We start from the raw sequence: 20914 nt of genomic DNA, 5'->3' as shown, positions 1-20914 counted from the left end.
GCAGTATAGTTATTTAAAGCATCCAGAGTTGCAGGGCAGGCGGTAACACAACCCCTTAGTGGTTTGAGTTGAACCCCAAAGCATCACATTGGGTGTACCCATAACTGGCTCAATTGACTCGCATGTCACAGAAGCTTTACTGTTTCTCTGTGTAGGATGGGGCTTGGTGCTTGAGGCTAGGATGGGATTCATTGTATGACCGACCATGTGCTTAGTCTGTCAACAAGCAGTTTGTTGAAGTACAGGTCCAGAAAAGAAGATGGAAACATTTGGGACATGTGTTAAGAATGAAACTAGGGTGTCTGCCATGCCAGGTATGCTATGGGGCAGCTGGAGGAACATGTGGAAGGGGCTGGCTGAAAGAATTCCTTGGTACTTAGAGATAAAAAACTTGTGCCTTCACAATACAGAGGACATGCAGAGAGAGGCCCAGGAAAAATAGGAATGGTGGGACCTTGTTTGTGCCCTAATGAAAGTTTGACGGTGCAGGAAGGATGCAGATTCGGTTCAGTGGAATGGATGAATTAGTTACTACTAGCAGCAGAGCGATGGGTACAAAAGAAGGCTTTAAAATACCACAAACATTGTTAAAATTGAGGAGCAGGGAGAGGAAACAACCAACTTTTTTGTTAAACATTTTTTTGAGAAATTTCATTTTTGATATTCAACAAGCCTTATGAAAAAAATGTTCTAAGAAACGTTAGAGCCACATATTCAGCATTGGAGACTGAAACTCAGTTTATCCATAGAATAGAAACACCATGCCCATAGCAATGTAAGGATCTCTACGTTCTCTCAATCAGCATGTTTATACCCTAACCTGAAGAGGGACATAGACACCTCTAGAGATGACAAGGGACTTCAGTATCTATAATTATTCTGTCTTTAGCCCTTTTGCTTAGGTTGCCAACCAGGATACCAATTATTATGGCTTTTTGTGACAGAAAATATTCTACTGAAGACTGTTTTGAAAGACATTGCAAACTAATATCACGTAGGCCACTGAGCTGGATTTCAAAGTGACCCCAAAATAAGATTGTGTTTCATTACAAGTCCTCTGAGTCATCCAGTCTGTTTTAAACCAGTCTTTAAAAAAAGTAGCTAACTATCTATCTAGACCACCCAACTGTGTACCAGTTTGGAAACCATCCAAGTTGCAACTCTGTACATTATTAGCACTTAAGAAGCATATTATTCAATGTCCCAATGACCTCATCAGTGTTACAGGGGCAATTTTCATGGAAGGATGAACAGTTAGCTCATGAGTAAATTCTCTAGTGTGCTATGCTCCAACAATCTCTCCTTCAAAATCAGTCATGCATGTCTTCTTTCATCTCCCCTTGCTAAAAGATAGACTTACTTTGGATAACACATGGAAAGTCTCACTAACTCAGTCTCATATTCCTTTGAGATAGTATAATGAGGCATTGATAAAGTACAGGCTAGCATGGTCTGTCTTTAAGGGATCTCCTTCAACATTCCAGTACAGTGGAGCTACTGGTAATTCAAAATGATTGTCAGCCCCAAAAGTTCTTATTTTTAAGTATTGTGATGGATCCTCCTCAAGTTAACATGTGCAAAGACAGATTGTGATCAACATCCAAATTATTACTGAAGGAGGCAGAATTTTTTCAGGCAGCCTGCTTGAAGTGGAAGAAATAGTATCATGAATATGAATAGCATGTATTATCTTGCCTCAGCACTCTTACCCTGCTTCAAAAACTCCACCACTATGATTACCGACAGGAGGAAAAAAACATCCTTTATGTTGCTGAATATATAGACTTGTGGTGAGGCAGTGGGCAACTTTTTCTGCTGAGTCAGCATTGAACTAGTGCCGCAGTAGGTTGCTTTGGAGCACTATGTTGGTGGATGACACCCTCTTCTGGATGGAAAGCTACATCCTTAACCACCTGTCACTAAAGATGCCCCGGCACTTTTCACAAAAGTAGGATAAATGAATAATAAAAAATAACTATCATGGGGTGAGAAAGAAGAGAAACTAATAATATGTATGATTTCAGAGTAACAGCCGTGTTAGTCTGTATTCGCAAAAAGAAAAGGAGGACTTGTGGCACCTTAGAGACTAACCAATTCATCGGATGCATACTGTGGAAAATACAGAAGATGTTTTTATAAACACAGACCATGAAAAAATGGGCGTTTATCACTACAAAAGGTTTTCTCTCCCCCACCCCACTCTCCTGCTGGTAATAGCTTATCTAAAGTGATCACTCTCCTTACAATGTGTATGATAATCAAGGTGGGCCATTTCCAGCACAAATCCAGGGTTTAACAAGAACGTCTGAGCAACAGTGGGGGAGGGGGGAAGGAATAAACAAGGGGAAATAGGTTACTTTTTATAATGAATCAACCATTCCCAGTCTCTATTCAAGCTTAAGTTAATTGTATCCAATTTGCAAATTAATTCCAATTCAGCAGTCTCTCGTTGGAGTCTGTTTTCAAGTTTTTTTGTTGAAGGATAGTCACTTTGAGATCAGAAATCGAGTGACCAGGGAGATTGAAGTGCTCTCCGACTGGTTTTTGAATGTTATAATTCTTGATATCTGATTTGTGTCCAGTTTACCCAATGTACATGGCAGAGGGGCATTGCTGGCACATGATGGCATATATCACATTGGTAGATGTGCAGGTGAACGAGCCTCTGATAGTGTGGCTGATGTTATTAGGCCCTGTGATGGTGTCCCCTGAATAGATATGTGGGCACAGTTGGCAATGGGCTTTGTTGCAAGGATAGGTTCCTGGGTTAGTGGTTCTGTTGTGTGGTATGTGGTTGCTGGTGAGTATTCGCTTCAGGTTGGGGGGCTGTCTGTAGGCAAGGACTGGCCTGTCTCCCAAGATTTGTGAGAGTGTTGGGTCGTCCTTCAGGATAGGTTGTAGATCCTTGATAATGCGTTGGCGGTATTTTAGTTGGGGGCTGAAGGTGATGGCTAGTGGTGTTCTGTTATTTTCTTTGTTAGGCCTGTCCTGTAGTAGGTGACTTCTCCAACGCATTATCAAGGATCTACAACCTCACGAAAGCTTATGCTCAAATAAATTGATTAGTCTCTAAGGTGCCACAAGTACTCCTTTTCTTTTTAATAATATGTATGATTGTAAAAAAAAATTGTTTTAACCTTGGAAGATATTCAAATATAGTGGTGATAAATGGATATATAGGTAGGGTAAGTAAGATGCTCGATAAGACTATTGGACCTAATATCCTTGCTAAAGCAATCTGGGAGCTATGAGGGTGGAGGGTGCTATGTAAAACTAAATGATTACAGGACAAAGTGTTCAGTGTGAATTAAACATTGTATAATTCCTATGTGTGGTCACAAGAAGTATAGCTGAATAATGCAATATTTTACCTAATTTGTTAAACCATGAGCTTGGTACACGAGATGCAGTAGCTACTAGTCTGGCATAGAATGCCATGATAATTGCCTAATAGCAAAGCTTTATTGTTATGTCATCAAGATGGAAAGAGCAGTTGAAGACCCTAAAAGCTATGATTTTTCAATTCAAAATGAGGCAGTTTGTCTTGGTATATTATTCTAGTTTCCATAGTGGAGTCAATCTGATATGAGGAAAAGTTTGCGGGGGGATTGGGTTTGTTTGGTTTTTGGAATTTTTTAAAAGTGGCTTTATATGCAAAGCTGTTAGTCTGAAATGCAGCATTTATCATTTAAACCTACCTGCCCTAGTTTTATACTTGCAAAAAAGGAGCATAAATCTTTAACCTTTGGATAGGTTTTCAATAAAATCTCCTTATCCACATAAAGCCATTGGATATTAGATCAGCATAAACATGGATCCCCTGGTTCCTCTCCTTTCTTACCCCTCTCCTCCCCGGCTGTGCCCACCACATCAGCCCATCTGGCTTTCCCTTTTCATGACACACTGGTGTTCAGTAGTCTTGCACAGCCACTCAGCCAATGAGCACTCAGCAGAACCTCAGAGTTTAAGTAGTATAGGACATTTCACCTTTATTAGTACATCTATAGATAGTCCTCTGTGACCTTGTTTTACTGTAAATGATCATGAGAAGTGTGATATATCATTTACCGTGGGGTACCTGGTGGGAGGTTATCCAGCTATCCCGGAAGAAGGACAGGAGACACTTGATACTAATTTTAATCAGGCCACAACTTTATTATTAGATGTCTAGGACTACCCGCTGGATAAAAGTGTACAGTGCAAGCAAATCCATGTTCATTCAAATAACGACCCGAGGCTTCCACCAGCCCCTTTCATTTTCCATCCAGGTCCCGCAACCAACCTGTGGCTTGGACCTTACCATCCATCCACCCCTCATAAGTGGGTTAAGGTGGGCTATAGGAAAGGGAGGGTTGGCTCCCTGCCGTACCAATCATAGGAGCCCCAACCCCTCCACCCCATTCCATTAACCAGCATCTCCTTTTCAAATCCATTACCAGGCCATTTATCTGGTCACTGGATGCTTTCCCTATGGAGTACCTGCACTGGGCATCCGCCCCACACTTACAAAACAAGTTGAGACATATAGCCTAACCACTTTTCTCCTCACCATAATAGGTCCTCCCTGACACCCGCTGTGGAGGAGGCGAAAAAAACCCACTCCACCGAAGCCAATATGGTGGCGAGGGAAAAATTCCTTCCCAGCCACCCTACAAAGGAGCGAGTAGCACAATGCCCACAGCAGGTCCTAACCCAACCAGACTTTAGCACCTTGAGGGGAGGGAGAGTGGGTGCTCCCTTTCCTGCTCCATGGAAAATGGGCTTCCAATGTCCAGGGTTACACCTTTTAAAGACTTCTGCCCTCCCATTCCCAGGGGCTGAGTCAGTGCTGCAAAGCTGACCACTCCCCACCTTTTTGCAGTAGTTACTCACCTCCTTCCCCATCCCTCCCATAAAGCACTACTTCCTTCCTCTGGCAAGCCCAGACAACGTTCCCCCCGCCCACTTCAGGTGCAGTGCAGTCATTTTCAGTCCTGATGAAACAATACAGTAATGCAAATAGAATGATTCCTGACCTCTCTTCAGACTGGATATAATATGTGGATTTAAATCACTGCTTCTCTCACAACCCTCTCAGTGGCATCAGACAGACCAATATACTGAGAGACAAGGTGGGTGAGGTGATATCTTTTATTGGACCAACTTCTGTTGGTGACAGAGACAAGCTTTTGAGCTTACACAGAGCTCTTCTTCAGGTCTGGGAAATGTACTCAGTGGATACATTGGTAAATACAAGGTGGAACAGATTGCACTGTGGTCATTCTCAACCCTCTGGCTGTGATACCTATGAGAATCTCTGCAACATGTAACAGGACACTTCAGAGAATATTAAAAAATGTTGCCTTTTTATTATAATACATTTTCAGAGGTCACTGTAATCCCAAAGGCAAGCCTTTAAACCAATTATCTGAAGAGAAGCCAGGAAATTAGCTAGTGTATCTTTTATTATGACAGATTTTTTTTTAATTTGCATCATAAAAGTATTAGTTTTCCTAAAGCTTTGTTGCCTGCTAATGAAGATATCATTGTGCTATCATACAACTGTTGATAACCACAACCCCTTAAAATTTTAAACCAAAAGGTATTTATCTCATAACAAGCAAAAGTACAATATTTGGTTATTATAATGTATTATTTTCAGTGCCTCTTTTCAGTTTTAGTTTGAAACTCTATTTTTGGTTTTGTTTTTGCTTGTAGTAGCCAAGGACGTGAACATTTTTTTTGATGAGTTAGAAGAAGTAAACAGCCCTTGCAAAGATAATGACTCTCTTCTTCACCATGGTAATTTGACCAGTACTTCAGATGATGCCAGCAGATTGGAAACAGTTGGAGAGGTAAGAGCCAATAGACTAAGCCATACAGGGAATAAATGTAATTTTTTGAAAGGCTTATTCACTGCAGGCCCACTCTTATCCAATCCTGTGATCGTGTGTGTGGGCCCTTAAAAATGACATCTGCTCTAAAATCATAACATGGAAATATAAAATCTTTTGGGTTCAGAATCCCTTAATCATTCTTGGGGCCCTTCTGTGAACCCTCTCCGATTTATCAACATCCTTCTCGAATGGTTGATGCTACAACTGGACACAGTATTCCAGTAGTGATTGCACCAGTATGTTATTGGTTCATCTGGCCTATCAATGTGTCACTGCATTAATCCTGAGGGACTGGAATGATCTCATGCATTTGTGATAGACAGCACTGGCTACCAGACATGGGACATATGTCACCATCCACTGGGTAGTGCAGAGAAGAACAAATCTGATCATGCAAAATGGTGGTAAGTAGTATGTACAGAGATGGGAGTTGTGGCTTTGCAGCATACAGTTCCCCTCCTTCCCATGCACGGCTTGCAACATTAACTTCCTCTTAGTGACTTCTTGCTTCCTCAGGGCTGGGGTCCACTAGACAGAGAACTGAGGATCAGGCAGTTTGTGCATTAGGCCACAATCCACTGGGCTGAGCAACTCTGTTCCCAGAGATCTGTCTCAAATGCAGTTTTTCGCTTATACCACCAGTGGTGTGTCCAGTAGGGGAAGACTAGTCAGATCTTCAGTGGAATAGGAGTAAGTAAAGCCAAAATTTTTCAAAGTGGGAGCACAAAGCTTAGGCCCCATAATCATAGAATCATAGAATATCAGGGTTGGAAGGGACCTCAGGAGGTCATCTAGTCCAACCCCCTGCTCAAAGCAGGCCCAATCCCCAATTAAATTATCCCAGCCAGGGCTTTGTCAAGCCTGACCTTAAAAACTTCTAAGGAAGGAGATTCTACCACCTCCCTAGGTAACGCATTCCAGTGTTTCACCACCCTCCTAGTGAAAAAGTTTTTCCTAATATCCAACCTAAACCTCCCCCACTGCAACTTGAGACCATTACGCCTTGTCCTGTCCTCTTCTACCACTGAGAATAGTCTAGAACCATCCTCTCTGGAACCACCTCTCAGGTAGTTGAAAGCAGCTATCAAATCCCCCCTCATTCTTCTCTTCTGCAGACTAAACAATCCCAGTTCCCTCAGCCTCTCCTCATAAGTCATGCTAAATAATTCATATTTAGGCATGAAAAAAAATAAGTGGCCTGACTTTTAAATGATCTGAGCACCTACAACTCGCAGTGGTCGCCCATTCAACCTTAATTCACCCCTTGACCCCTCCACCTTGGGCATATGCATTATATTTTTAATTACATGATCACATACTATTTTTTCCACAGTATCCCGGCCTCATTCAATGTACAAAATGGGCATGCAAAATGAGTTGCAAATGGTTTCACTGCAGTTACAAAAGACAGCTATAGATCTGTCACTTCCTAATCTTTGAGTGCTTGATTTTGAAGCCTAAATAGCATTATTTTAACATAGGTTTTTTCCTATGTCATTATTATTTATACTACACTACCGCCAAAAATGTGGTAGGCCCTATACAGACACATCAGAAGACGCAGCTCCTGCTCCAAAGAATTTACAACCTAAAAAGTAGTGACGGAAAACTATATACATGAAAAACATAGTCCCTCTTCAGACCATAACTGTACTTGAGTGCACATATTCCTGCTTATTCTTCTTTCCTATAGTCATAATCCTTAGTGGCATTACAAGTTATTCTCCAGCTACCAAACATAAAGTCACATACAGAGGATTATGATTTCAGGTGGGAATAAGCAACAAGAGCAGATGAGCTCTTTAGACCCAAAGATCCTATTTTCATACAAATGTCCCTCGTAATGAAAAACGAAGGACCAAAAGATATGGGAAATATGATAAAGCAAATCTGCTTTTAAGTGAAAGGTGCTTCAGCGTTTCTCATGGTGAATTGACTGCTCTTTAAAAGGAAGTGCAGGTAAGCAGCTTTAAAATTCCCTTGTCTTCCTACTCATATTTCTATTAAAGTCCTATTCAACTTTCTACTGTGATTACCGCCATGAAGTGTATTCTGACACTAGAGGGCCATAGATTTTGAGCATATCTTTGACACACATACTATATAGACTCTGTGTGTTTGTCTCTGTATGTTTATGGAACCCAACAGTGGGTCCTGCGAACATGCAGTACTAATACATTCTCAGCAAAATGAGTTGCAGCTATATAAATGTGTAGGTTATAAATGAGGCTGACAAGACAGCAAGAAACTCCATCAAGAAGTGTTAGTCTTTTTTTTAAAACCAAAATGGCCTGAATTGGATGGGACAGTTTCACACTTTCACGGGAATGCCATTGTCATGGGCAGTCATATTAAGGGAAGTAGAAGGATATATCTCAGGTAGTTAGGGCCAGTCTCAGAGGTAGGTTTTTAATATCAGAACAGAGACTTTGAATTGAACTCTATATTAATTGCAGAACCAGTGCAGTGACTGGTGCACTGGAATGATGCATTCCTGGCAACCTGTGTTGTTAAGCAGATGGCTGCTGCACTGGATTTTGCTCCACCCCCAATATCAAAGCAATAACTCTCAGTTTAATTTTAAGATTTCAGAAAAAAGCCTAAGTCAAAGGTGTTATCAGAATGTGCGCGTGTGCGCACATGCAATTTGGAGTGTGTGTACCTGAGGTTATGTAACCAGAAGAATCCAAAGATAGACCAGGGAAAATGGGGCAAAATACTGACTGTTTGCTTAAGAAACATTTAAAGAAAAGCCAGTTGTATTCTGAGGAGTTACGTCAGAGTCAGAGACTAAATTCAATCATTAAAATGGGAAACAGAGGGAACTTCAATCTGGCTTTAAACATAAATCTGAATTTAACCTGTACTATGGAGTCACTATGGACACCTCCACAATATACATAAGATCACTGGGGCAGATCCTGTGCTGTACCTCCTGGACACGCAGCACAGAACCCACAGCCCAGGGGGAGAGGGGACAAAGGTGGCTTGCCTTTGAGCCACTTGTGTGTCCTCTGTATTTCCAGGTTCTACTTTAACTTACAGTGGTCTCCCAAGGGCTGCATATAGGGAATGGAGAAGGGACCACAATCAGCCCCATTGTTTTTAAAGACTTTGCTTTACCTTTCATTTACTTAAATATCCCCTTGCTTTTTTTCCCCTCCCCCCCAAAGTCGCAGTTTTATAGGGAAAGTTAAGCAATATGTTTTCCTGAATTATTTTCATATTTAATGCTCTGCAGAATCTTTCCCTAGTGTATTTGCTGATGTCATTTATCAGTACTATATACAATATAGATACAAATGGTCTCTCATCATTTCCTAATGCTTTTAAACATTTTTCTTGCCTTCTTTTTTACTTGACAAACCTTACATACTGTACCAACTCTGCACCTGGCAGGCATTGTGAAGTCAATATTTTAATGAGCGGTTCTTTCAAAAATTCCTCTCTTTTAGCCTGCAGCGAGCCTAGTGTCCCAAGGCTAAGGGCCATGTGGAACCTTCTCATTTGCTTTCACATTTAAACTAAGATGCTTTCTCATAACCAGAACCAAGGAGGCAAACACCAAGCACCCTAGTTGGGAATATTTATCCTTTTTTGCCTGCAAGATACATTTATTATATTGATCGTGCACAGTGTTCAGACTGCGCCATTTAAAATGGGAGACAGTTCTCCTCTGGGAAAATGGTCTGAAAATGCCTGACAGTGCATTTGAAAGGCAGAATATTTGATTTTTAAGAAGGTTTTTTTTTATTTAATCAGCCACAGGGTTTAGTTTATTTCTGGCAGGGATGGTTTGCCAGTATCCAGATAGAGGGCGACTCATCACAGACAGGAAACTACCTCAATTGTCTCTTCAGTTTGGCTGTGGAATGTTAACAGGAGGGCTCCTGCGAGCTCTTCTCCACCACTCCACTCTCTCTGCTCATTCCAATGGCTGAAGAGTTTTGTTATTTCAGTGTGTAACACTGCTTATGTCAGGCTCTAAGCACTTTAACATTTCTTTTAAAAAAAATCCCTCAAAACACATTTACAACCTCCACACTTTGAGCAACATACCCCATCTACACAAAAGCATAAACCTACCAGCTGACAGGGGTGGTACTGCAGACTATGGGGTGTGTGTGTGAAAGTGTGTATTATATAATATAGAGAGAAACAGAGAGAGAGAGAGAGAGAGGTGGTGGTAAAAAGTGTGAGGGATAAAAGGCAAGCTTCTCCTCCACACTGACCTGACTTTAAAAGAGACTGGTTTCCTGGTTTATTAGATTTTTGGAAAGGAATCAGTCTCTGCTGATCTCTGTTTACTAAAGCAAAAAAAAAAAAAGTTAAATCTGTTTGCTTGTTGCAAGGGTAGCAAATTCTTGAACAGATCCATTATTTATAGGTAATAGTCAAGAAGTAGTGTTTTCTTTAGCTGTTGATAAAGATAGACTGTGAGTTATTTCCAGTCTGGTAAATGCAGTCAGAAGGTATGTTCACTAGTTCCATAGTGTTCTAAAGTTAATCTAGTGGGACTATGCTGGGATGGAAACAGAACTTTTGTGTCTTTGTCATGGGGGTCACTCACCAGCATGGTGCCTTCTGCTGGCCATCTCAGGGATTAGCTCTCTCAGCCGCTGCACCCTCTCCTGGTGGTGCCTCTCCTGTTGTCATCCTCACTTGCAGACCCACAGTGTCCTGTTCATGACTCGGCCCTCCAGCCATGCCACCATCCATGTTTTCCCTCTTCTGGGGCTGGGGGGGGAAGAAGTATCTCCGAGTTCTACAGTCCAGCCACTTCCCCAGAGGCAAGTGGGAGGGACCTGGGCCTGCCCATTACTCTGGTTCCCAGCCCAGGATCTGTAGATAGCAGCTTCCTGCTGCCTCTCCTTAACTTCTCCACCAGTGCTGCTTAAGTTCCCAGGGCCACTTCTCTATGGCCCCAGCACATTCTTCACCCTCTTCTCAGGGCCTCCGGCCCGCAAGTCCCAGCAGCCAGCAGCTCCGTTTTGCTCCCCAGGTCCCTGCCACTACTACAAGGCACCCAGTTCTCCCTCCTTGAGCTCCAGAGAGTAACTGCCCCTGCTCTGCCCTGTGGTTCTTCTTCTATGGGCCTCCTGAGCCCAGATTGGCTGCTCTTGCAGCCTTTCTTCCTATGGGCTGCTTCCCATGCAGCCTCCCTAGGGCTCTATAGACCCCATGCATGCCAATGTGGGCAGATGCCTCATCACAGTCCTCTTCTGCCACCTGTGGAGTGCTACTGAAGCTGTTGCTGCCATACAGGGGACCTGCCAGCCAGGGGTGAGTTATGCTTAACACAGTGGGTCATAATCACCATCACATTGAAATGCTTCCAGTTCTTTTACTTTGTTCGTATGCGGATATTTTGGTACATTAAACTCTTAGTCTTCAGCTTTTGTTTCAGAATAACTCCATCTTTTACTTAATTTTATATGTTAAAAGTTCCTGTCAGACTTCAAGTGACATAAAATCTCCCTTTGTCTCCCTTTCCTCCTGACTTTAAAGCTTGCCTAACGAGGCATACTAGTTTTCAATCTGGGAGGTCAGTACCCCTTCTGCTTAAGCAGAGATCATCAAATCCAGACGTATTTGTGTATGGGATGCTAGACAAAGCTATCAATCTTACGAAACATCACACACAAAGCACTTAAAGACTTCTCCTAATTGCTTACCAGTCAAGCCTTTTATATTGAATCTCACTGAAATTTGTAGCTCCTTAGGTTCAAATGGTGATAGTCAAATATGCTTTGATAATTTTTTTTGCTCTTCACAGGGAGTACCTGATAAAAACAAATCCAATGGGCTATATTTTAGGGATGGAAAATGCCGGATTGATTACATTCTGGTGTACAGAAAATCTAGCCCACAGACAGAGAAGAGAGAGGTATTTGAAAGAAATATCAGAGCAGAAGGACTACAAATGGAGAAAGAGGTAAGAGAATTTTTATGAAAATTTTAAAATATAAAACTCTATAGATTAGTAGGGCCTGATTCTCATTTACTCTAAGGCAGTGATATTCACACTGAGGCTCAGGAGCCACAAGTGGCTCCTTAATGTGTTTCCTGTGACTCTTTGCAAGACATGATATGTCAAACCACTGTCTGATTTAATTATTAACCAATCAGGATGCTTTCACTATTTTATTAACCAATTGTAGAATACTTGGTCATTTTGCTGTGAGAATAATAGATATATAGTAAATGAAACAGTGAATTCACACTACTTTGGCTCTTTTGGGTAATGTTGATCTCTAATTTGGTTCTTGAGCCATTGAGGTCTGAGTATCACTGTTCAAAGGCCTCTTTACACTGCCCTGGCAGAGGAAAGGGGTCTTAAAGTGGGTGTCAATATACAGAGCAGTGTAAATGGGTCCTAGTGTAAATGAGAATCAGACCCACAGATTTTAAGGCCAGAATGAAACACTAAGATCATCTTGTCTGATCTCTAGCATTACACAGAATATAGAATTTCATACAGTGACCCCTGAAGTTGAGGGAATAATTCTTCCCTACCATATAAGTGAACACTATCAAGCCTTCAACTGTATTTATTTTAGTAGGGGCAAAGCTTATAAACGTCATACATGGGTAAGTGGCTTAGTAACATGAGGAACATACTTAAACATGTCTCTTCAGATGTGCACATTTTCTGCCCATCCCCCTCTCCTTTTTACACTTATGAATAAGTTAGTGTGCATGGAGGGGGCTTGAGTCTCAGTGCCAGTCATTGTGAAGGACTATAACTAGTACTTAACCTTACTTGTGTCTCATGTACTCTCGCTTGTACTGAAGTGTAATGTTTGCTATTATCATACCATACAAGGATTTATAGATTCAAGGCCTTCCTGAACTACCTACCATGTGTCTGTTTATCTACCTGTCTTTATACACTGTCCCACTGATTTTTAAAATGCATGTTATCAACCATATGCCTGTAGTTCTTCTGCACATGCCCTTGAACAGCACACTTCCTATCAGAATGCTAACTGGGGGAAAATGGCAGGCCTTTCTCTTTGAAAGGAATGAAAATTTTATACCTATCTGCCTTCCTTTTAACATTTTTTTCTGATGGAACGTAGATATTGTATAGTGGTTACCATTAGAATATCAACATTTACCAGTAGCTACTACATCAAGGTATCTTGGAAATAACCTTCATGTCACAACCGTAGTTTAATGACAGTGTGTTTATTACATAGGTTTCTTGCTTGTACTCACAATCCCCTGTTTCACAGAAGAAATTCAACATCATGTTAACTTGTTATTGGCTAATACAGAAGTATGTGGCTGTTCAGCCCCAGATCACAAAATCTGATCTTTCATAAAATAAAGTCAATAACAAACATGTGAAAATATTTTTGTAGCGTATTAAGTTTTATCAAAGCAGAAGATGAACATGGAATTAATCCTGCCTGTTGATCTGTCTGTCAAATAGTTCTATTTTGAATAACTGTTTTATTTTGAGAAATTTGAAACAGGCTTTTGGATTTATTATGGTACTGAGACCAACGGTGAAAGCTACGAAGGCACTATCTTTTCTGTATTATGGACCTTAAATGCAGCATTTTGCATGGGAAACTTTTGAAGTATTTGTCTTTAAGGTACTTGATATCAACTTTTGAGGTTCTCTCTCTGGTGGCTATACAGTTGTCTTCTTTCAAGTCAATGTGCCTTTATTGGCATTTGCTCTTTTACTGCCTAGAATACAGGTTTTTCTCTGAATGTTCTTCCATCTCACTATTCATTTCAATTTCTCTGTTATGCCATTGACATGCAGCTATATTTCTCATTAATATTGTTTGACCCAATTTGACTTCTTGCTAGAATTAGTAATTGGACATCTCTAAATTTAGTTTTCAGAATGATCAAAATGAGGTTGTTACATAGCTCTAGTAAATACTTTTAACATCTAAATGTCTTTTAGAACATATACTTTGACTTTATAAAATATGTATCTTAGGGTTTAATTTAATCATTTTGTCCTTGAATTGAATTACAATCAGAGGAAATAAGTAGAATTACAGTACCAGTAGCTTTCTCTGTACATTAGCAACCTCCTTAGATAATATCTAAGTTTGAACTCAGTGGAATGACTGGTTAATGCCTTGATTGTGTGTCATTTCAATTGCATGGGTCTGTCCTTTGATGAGAGTTCCAGACCAATCTGGGTTTCAGTGTTGGAATGTATAAGTAGCAGCTTTGACTGGTGCTCGTTACTATTACATAACGAACCTGCTTCCAGTGGGAAGAGAGCTAAGTTTACAACTGGAGAAGATGTGAGAGCCAGCTGTCTCCAGTTCTGGCTGCTGAAAGTCAGCAGGTATATCAGTTGTGAATCTTAGAGTAAGGTGAACATGGGTTATTCAATAATTTTCTGTTTGGCTCTTGATTGTTTTTCATCTGGCCACTTGACTGTTTGTGATGTTGCTTTGGGATTTTGATATTAGTCCTGTCTGCTTTAGCCTCTTCAATTTGAGATGAAGTGTTGAAAAGTAAACTTTAAGGGCTATTCACGCTACAACTTTGACACCAAATTCACCAGAAACACTGCAATGAAAAGATGGCATATGATACTGGCTACCCTGACAAAAGCAAATGATGCAAGAGCCTGTGAAGGCAGTTTTTGAACCAGTAAGACAAATAGCATGAAATGTAAAAGTTAAACCACAAATACAGAGAAAAGAAGAGGCACAATATCAGAAACATGAAGCTGACAAAATCTGGACAGTTCCTGCCTGATGAAGATTATAAACATTTTGCCCAGGTGTACCATCCCCTCAGAATTCTCAGACAGGTTCCTGAGCTATATTACATGGCTCTCATTTGGAAATTCCACCATAATCTTATTATCTTCAACAATAAACAGTGAGGAGGTACTAGCATGAACAAGAAATCCTTAAATCCCAAAGTGATTCAGATATAGAGGGCAGAGCTGTGATAGCAGTAATTAATCTGAGTGGTCATGAGTTCACAAATGGCTAAACTCACACACTGAGCAGCACTGGTGCTGATTTTTATGTGATGTTAAAATAAATATTTTTTTCAATGTATACTGAATTGGAGATCGTATTACTGTCTTGTCCCAGTTCGACCTGGGTCATAGCCAATACATCTGTGACTGTGATATACAGAGGTTCTAGGTATTTAATGCAAAAGCCTAACATATGTTTTGAGGACTTTCCACTCCAGAGATAGACTATATCTTTTTTTGCAGCCAGATACCAAACTTTCTCGTATTGATTTCTATTTTATCTTACATGGTCTCACAAATGATGTGAATAGCTGTGTTATCTGGGTCTCAGGATTCTTATCACCCCCTATTGTTCAGTTTATACAACTGGATGCCAAAAAAAAAAAAAAAATCAAGTTCCTGTATTTAATGGACAGCTCAAAGATGAGAATACTGAGTTTGTCTGTCAATACAGTTTCAGTGATTTCAATAACTACTGTATGGGAATCTTGTGTGGCCTATCAGAGAATTCTAATTGGAAAAATATTAATGGAAAAAAAGTAATTAAGAGGCTTGTGTTCATATATTGAAGGTACTTCTATCTCAACACATATCTGATACATGAAAAGATCCTTATGATACCTAGACACTCAGAATAGATTCTATTTGATTTCAACTCAGTTTATTTTTTCTTTTATTATAGTTCTCATAACTTATATTACGGTTCTATAGCTTTATTATAGTTACTGCATATAGAATTGTTTTTGCTTACTAACATCCTTTGATCCAAATTTTTTTGAGTACGCCATTCATAAAATGAATGGGAAAATGAAGCTTCAGAAACATTTGCGTGATGATAAATGTGTATATTGAATTTGGTTAATTTTGAGGGGTGAAAGTCTTAGCTGTCCTCCCCATGGACTGAGTTCAGCAAAGGTGGCTTAAAACTACGTTTGCACCTTCCTAATTCTGTGCTGCACTGCAGTACCCATTAGACAGCCCTAGGATCAGTCTAAATTAGGGCAACCTGTCCCTTGCTGCCCAGGGGCCACAGAGCTGCTCTGAAGCATTGTATCCATTCCCAATGCATCCCTTGCATCCTCAGCCACATCCCCAGTATGCCTCCTACTCTTGTGAGTTGCAAACATTTTAGTACAGCAGCTCCCTTGTAGATATTTTAAAATGTGGTGTCGCCCTACAACCAAATACTGTTTTTTGGTTTGTTTCTTTTTACTGACACAGGACACTAGATTCAAGAGGGTCTTTAAAATTTGGACAATTTTGTGACTTGTCCATCACACGGTTTGTTTAATTCTATAATCCAATTGCGGCAGTGCTCACTCACCTTTAGTGTGCCCCCTTACATCGGTGTGGGATGTTGCCACTATCTTCAGCTCCAGCACCTCCTGAAATCCGCTGCCACGGGCCCTAGGTTTTCTGTGGCTCCACCCAAGTCACCTACATTCAGACCCATTCCAGGGTAGCATAAACAAATCCAAACAAAAGTCCAAATGAATAATTCTTCTGCCCTCTTGGGCTACCGAAGTCTTCTCTTCTCTACTTGACAGGTTTCAGAGGAACAGCCGTGTTAGTCTGTATTCGCAAAAAGAAAAGGAGTACTTGTGGCACCTTAGAGACTAACCAATTTATTTGAGCATGAGCTTTCGTGAGCTACAGCTAAAAACCTTATCTCAGGGCTCCCTCCCACAGAAGCCTACTTTGCTCCCACTGTGAGTTTCCCTCTGTAGAAAAGTCCTGCCTTCCCCGCAGTCTCTCCCTAGATCTTGCCTCTGTTTTTCCAGGGCCCACCATGGCGACCAATCCTGTCCTTCTGGCATGGGAATGGTTTTCAGTGCTGTGGCTGCTTGTTCCCCAATCATAATTCTACACATGTCTATTGCTGCTGGAAATAGAAGGGTCTTTCCAATGGTGTGTGCTTGTTTGTATTTTGTAACCTTCATGGCCACAACATAAGATGCTTCTAAGTCTTTCTGGGGAATAGTTGCTTGTTTAGACATGACTTTTTTTTTTTTTTTTTTTTTGCTAATGCTTCTCATTTGGTGGAAAAAATCAAAGCTCTTATTTACGAATGCTTGGTATTTGGTTTCTAAATGCCTCTGTAGTTTCCCTGACCTCAAAGTTTCATTTACTAACACCTGAAAATAAATGACACATTGTGGCTGTGGACTTTGTGCAATAATATTGAGACACGAAAATCCAACATAATGTAACTGTCATCGCATTATCTACTTTTCTTCCTTTTCTGTTTAACTTTCTTAAAATCGTCTTCTTCTTCAGCCAAACCTTTGCTACGTGTAGGCTTAGCATTTGGTAAAAAATGTTCCATTATAAAAATTAGATGCACCAGTCTCCCCACTCAGTCTCTGTCCACATCCCTTATCTGCTAGTTCCACCAGCACTACAAGCCTCTCTTTGTCCTCCACTCCAGCAGGGAGCTTTCCTCCAAGATCCTTCCTGCTGAATCCTGCCCCCAGCAGCAGCATCTCTGGAGAAGGCCCTCTGCAGGAGTGAAGGGCACAGAGAGATCCTCCCCTTCCCTGCCCCTGCTGCCATAGCAACAGCAGTGTAAGATGCATAGATAAGATGCAGGTGATTTTTAAGTCTAGTTTAATAGTCTCTTAATTTGAAAAAAACAAGCATATGGATTAAAAAAATTTCCCAGATACTCGTGGCTCCACCATGAATCCTTTGGGGCTCCCCAAAGCAACAGTGACTCACAGTTTGGCAAGCACTGCCCTACACCCGTACTTGCAAGGGGAAATTCAGAAGGAAGCCTTTAGGCTGTTTTCTGCACCAAGAATTCTCCCTCACGGATCAGGATCTTTTAGAGCCCCTTTTCATCACTCTGGCACTTTACCAGGCAAAAAGGGGCTGCAGTGGGGGTGAGAATCTCACTGGTTGTGTTTATATACTATAAATAGGCCCAATAATGCAACCCTAGCTACTTTACCTAAATAGCATAACAAAAGTCACTTTAAATTTGCTGATATAAATAAATAGGAATCTTGCATGAGTAGTCAGTCTGCTCATGTAAATTAGGATAGTAGGATCAGGCCCTGTATTTTTTTTTTTATATATGTAGGTTACTGTTTCCGTATGAAATCAATAAAATGTTGTAAAACACCAACAAAACCCTTAAGTCCTCTATGTGCCAACAAGCAAATACTGCATGCCCCTCAGAGTCACTGGAGGCAGAGCATTGCCCATGAACTAATTTCTGATATTTTTCAAAAATCAGTCAGCATGTTTGGGTTTCAGTCTGCCTGTTGATGTTCACTTTCAGTTAAAGAAAGGGTTGGTTTTGTGTATTAGCATTTCTCAGTTTTCTGTTAACCATTCGTGTTATGTGCTTTAGTGCTCCATGCCAGATTCAAAACTTCAACATGGTCACCATCCGTGTCAAAGTCTTAACAAATCATCCCCTAATTGTGCTTGATTTTCTGCCTTAAGCGGCAACTGATATTTTTTGGGCAACATCTGGCAGTTGATATGCAGCAGAAGTATAAAATAGGTGCTCGTTGCAAAACAGCTCATTCTTACCTTCAACTAATGTGTGTGAACTGATAGCTACCAGTAGGTATAGTTTAAGTCTGAAAACCATTTGGGGATCATTCTGAATCAAAGATAATATATAAATATATTATTATTTTTTGACTTGATGGGTTCTGAATGTGTTTGTGGAGGGATAGTAAGCACTCTCTAAAGTAGTTTCCCTTAATATGGCTATAACTTTGTGCTAATGAGGACAAGGCTTTAGAGGTTTAGGAGTGTGTATTGAGAAAGCTGCATGTACTCAGCAATGACTTGGCTCAAGACTTGTTGAAAGTAATGAATGCAATGAGAAATCACAAATGACAAGAATACACAGTATAGTATAATATAGTGACTCTTGGCTGATCCCTGAATGTAAAACCAAAATTAGATTAAGACCATGTCAAAGTGAGGTAAAAGGCTTGAAATGCAGGATGAGTAGAGAACAACCTTTAAAAGCTGAAACTTAAAATACAATTAGGCTCAGAAAAGTGATTATGTGAAAATGCCACATTTTTAATCAACAGCTCTTGCTCCAATATATATTCAGTTACATCAGTGTTCTTTTCTGACAAAAAATAACTTCTCCTACTTTGTTCTCTTGTTAGTACTTCCGAGCCAAAACAGTTACGGTGGAATGAGCTGTGTTCTGTTCCCGCTCATGCATCATTGACAGTGTTACTAACGAAGTTCCAGTTGTACACCCTTTATTATTGGTTGTGATGCATGAGTTGGAAAGAATACCTTAACTTGCAGAACCCAAGTTGTGTTTGCAGAGCTGGCAGTTAGAAAAGGTATCTTGTAAGCTTAGACGTCCTGAAATTATCGGGACCATCCTGATATTAGGGGCTTTGTCTTTTATACTCAACTATACCTCCCCCTGAAAAACAAAAAGTCTCCTGATTTTTCACACTTGCTAGCTGGTCACCCTACCTAAACTCAGCATGTGGGTCATTGAGAGGCAGTAATTTTAATCACTCTAAGGTCTTGTCCACACAGAGCCTTAGTGTGCAGCAAGTTGGGTTGTAACTCAACAGTGCTGTATAGCCTGCTGCGCACCAGCTAGCTGTGTGGACCTGCTGCCACACACTCAAAATTCCATAGTGTCTTTTGCTGAGGATCTGCCTTTTAAGTGTTGATGCATTCTGAATGGGCTACGTTCTATTGTTTTGTTCGTATTATTAGTTATATATTGTCTCTCTTGCTACCTGAAACTTAATTTTAAAATATACTTTGGGAAAGTTGCAAGATGAGTAAAATCAAATTCCTTCCTGTCCTTTCCTTTTTAATTCCCTGTCCTAATCTCAACATCATCCCTCCTGCCACATACACACACCTGCCCATGTTCATGCACACCCACGCACACATGGAGAAACTGTAACCAACATTTATTTCAAAACTCCTACTGCTTTCTTTAGAGCCTGGATTTCACTCTACAACTGCATTAAGCCAAATACCAAGAAATCTGATCTAGAGTTGCAAATTTTCTCTCCCAGTTGGGACAGACATTTGGGAAAAGCTACATCTTCTCTGATCTTCCCTTTTGAATAAGATCAACTGCAGAGTCAATTTACTATCTGACATGTCTTCTGTTATAGACTATGTTAAGCATTTGGATAGATTTGATTCTCTATAAGAGGGCATTTCAGTCACTTACTTTTCTAATCCTATTATCCAGTATGTAAATAACAAGAGCTAATGAATTTACAGAGGAAGTTATACCATATGGGGTAGCTGCAGTTTCATGAACAGCATAAATACCACATTATTAGCAGGCACAGTTTATTCTTTAGATTTCTAAGCACCATGCCTGATTGCAATCACAAATCAAGCACTTAGGCATCTAAATGACAATCATAGATTCTAAGGCTTGAAGGGAGCATTGTGATCATCTAGTCTAACCTCCTGTATATAACACAGGCCACAGAACTTCCCTATAATAATTCCTAGAGCAGATCTTTTAGAAGAAACATTCAAGCTTGATTTAAAAATAGTCAGTGATGGAGAATCCACCACAATCCTTAGTAAATTGTTCCAATGGTTAATTATTCTTGTTGTTAAAAATTATGCCTTATTACCTGCCTGAATTTGTCTAGCTTCAACTTCCAGCCATTGGATTGTGTTACACATTTCTCTGCTAGACTGAAGAGCCCATTATCAAACATTTGTTGTCCAAGTATTTATTTACTTACAGACTCTAATCAGTCATCCCTTAACTTTACATTTGTTAAGCTAAATAGACTGAGCCCCTTGTGTCTATCACTATAAGGCCGGATTTCTAATCCTTTAATTATTCTTGTGGTTCTTCTCTGAACCCTCTCCAATTTATCAAAATCCTTCTTGAATTGTGGGGACTAGAACTGGACACACTATTTCAGAAGAGGTTGCCCTGGTACCAAATAAAGAGGTAAAATAACCTCTCTACTCTTACTTGAGATTCTCCTCTTTATGCATTGTAGGATCGCATTAGCTCTTTGGGTCACAACATCACACTAGGAGCTCATATTCAGCTCATTATCCACCACAACCCCCA

General features: G+C 40.4%; 1 protein-coding gene across 6 annotated transcripts in view; it reads left to right on the top strand.

Moving 5' to 3' along the window:
* Positions 1-20914, top strand: part of ANO4 (anoctamin 4) — a 288655-nt gene that overhangs the window by 118938 nt on the left and 148803 nt on the right. For 5 of the 6 annotated variants that reach the window (XM_073327405.2, XM_073327407.2, XM_073327404.2 and 2 more), the window contains 2 exons: positions 5698-5834; positions 11653-11811. In XM_073327405.2, the coding sequence (XP_073183506.1) occupies positions 5698-5834; positions 11653-11811 (296 nt within the window). The remainder of the gene's footprint in view (positions 1-5697; positions 5835-11652; positions 11812-20914) is intronic. The other variant, XM_073327406.2, reaches the window with a different exon arrangement.

The sequence above is a fragment of the Lepidochelys kempii genome, chromosome 1 (assembly GCF_965140285.1).
Source record: "Lepidochelys kempii isolate rLepKem1 chromosome 1, rLepKem1.hap1, whole genome shotgun sequence".
Classification (NCBI taxonomy): domain Eukaryota; kingdom Metazoa; phylum Chordata; order Testudines; family Cheloniidae; genus Lepidochelys; species Lepidochelys kempii.
Note: the sequence above shows the minus strand (reverse complement) of the source record. Positions and strands in the feature narration are given on the sequence as shown.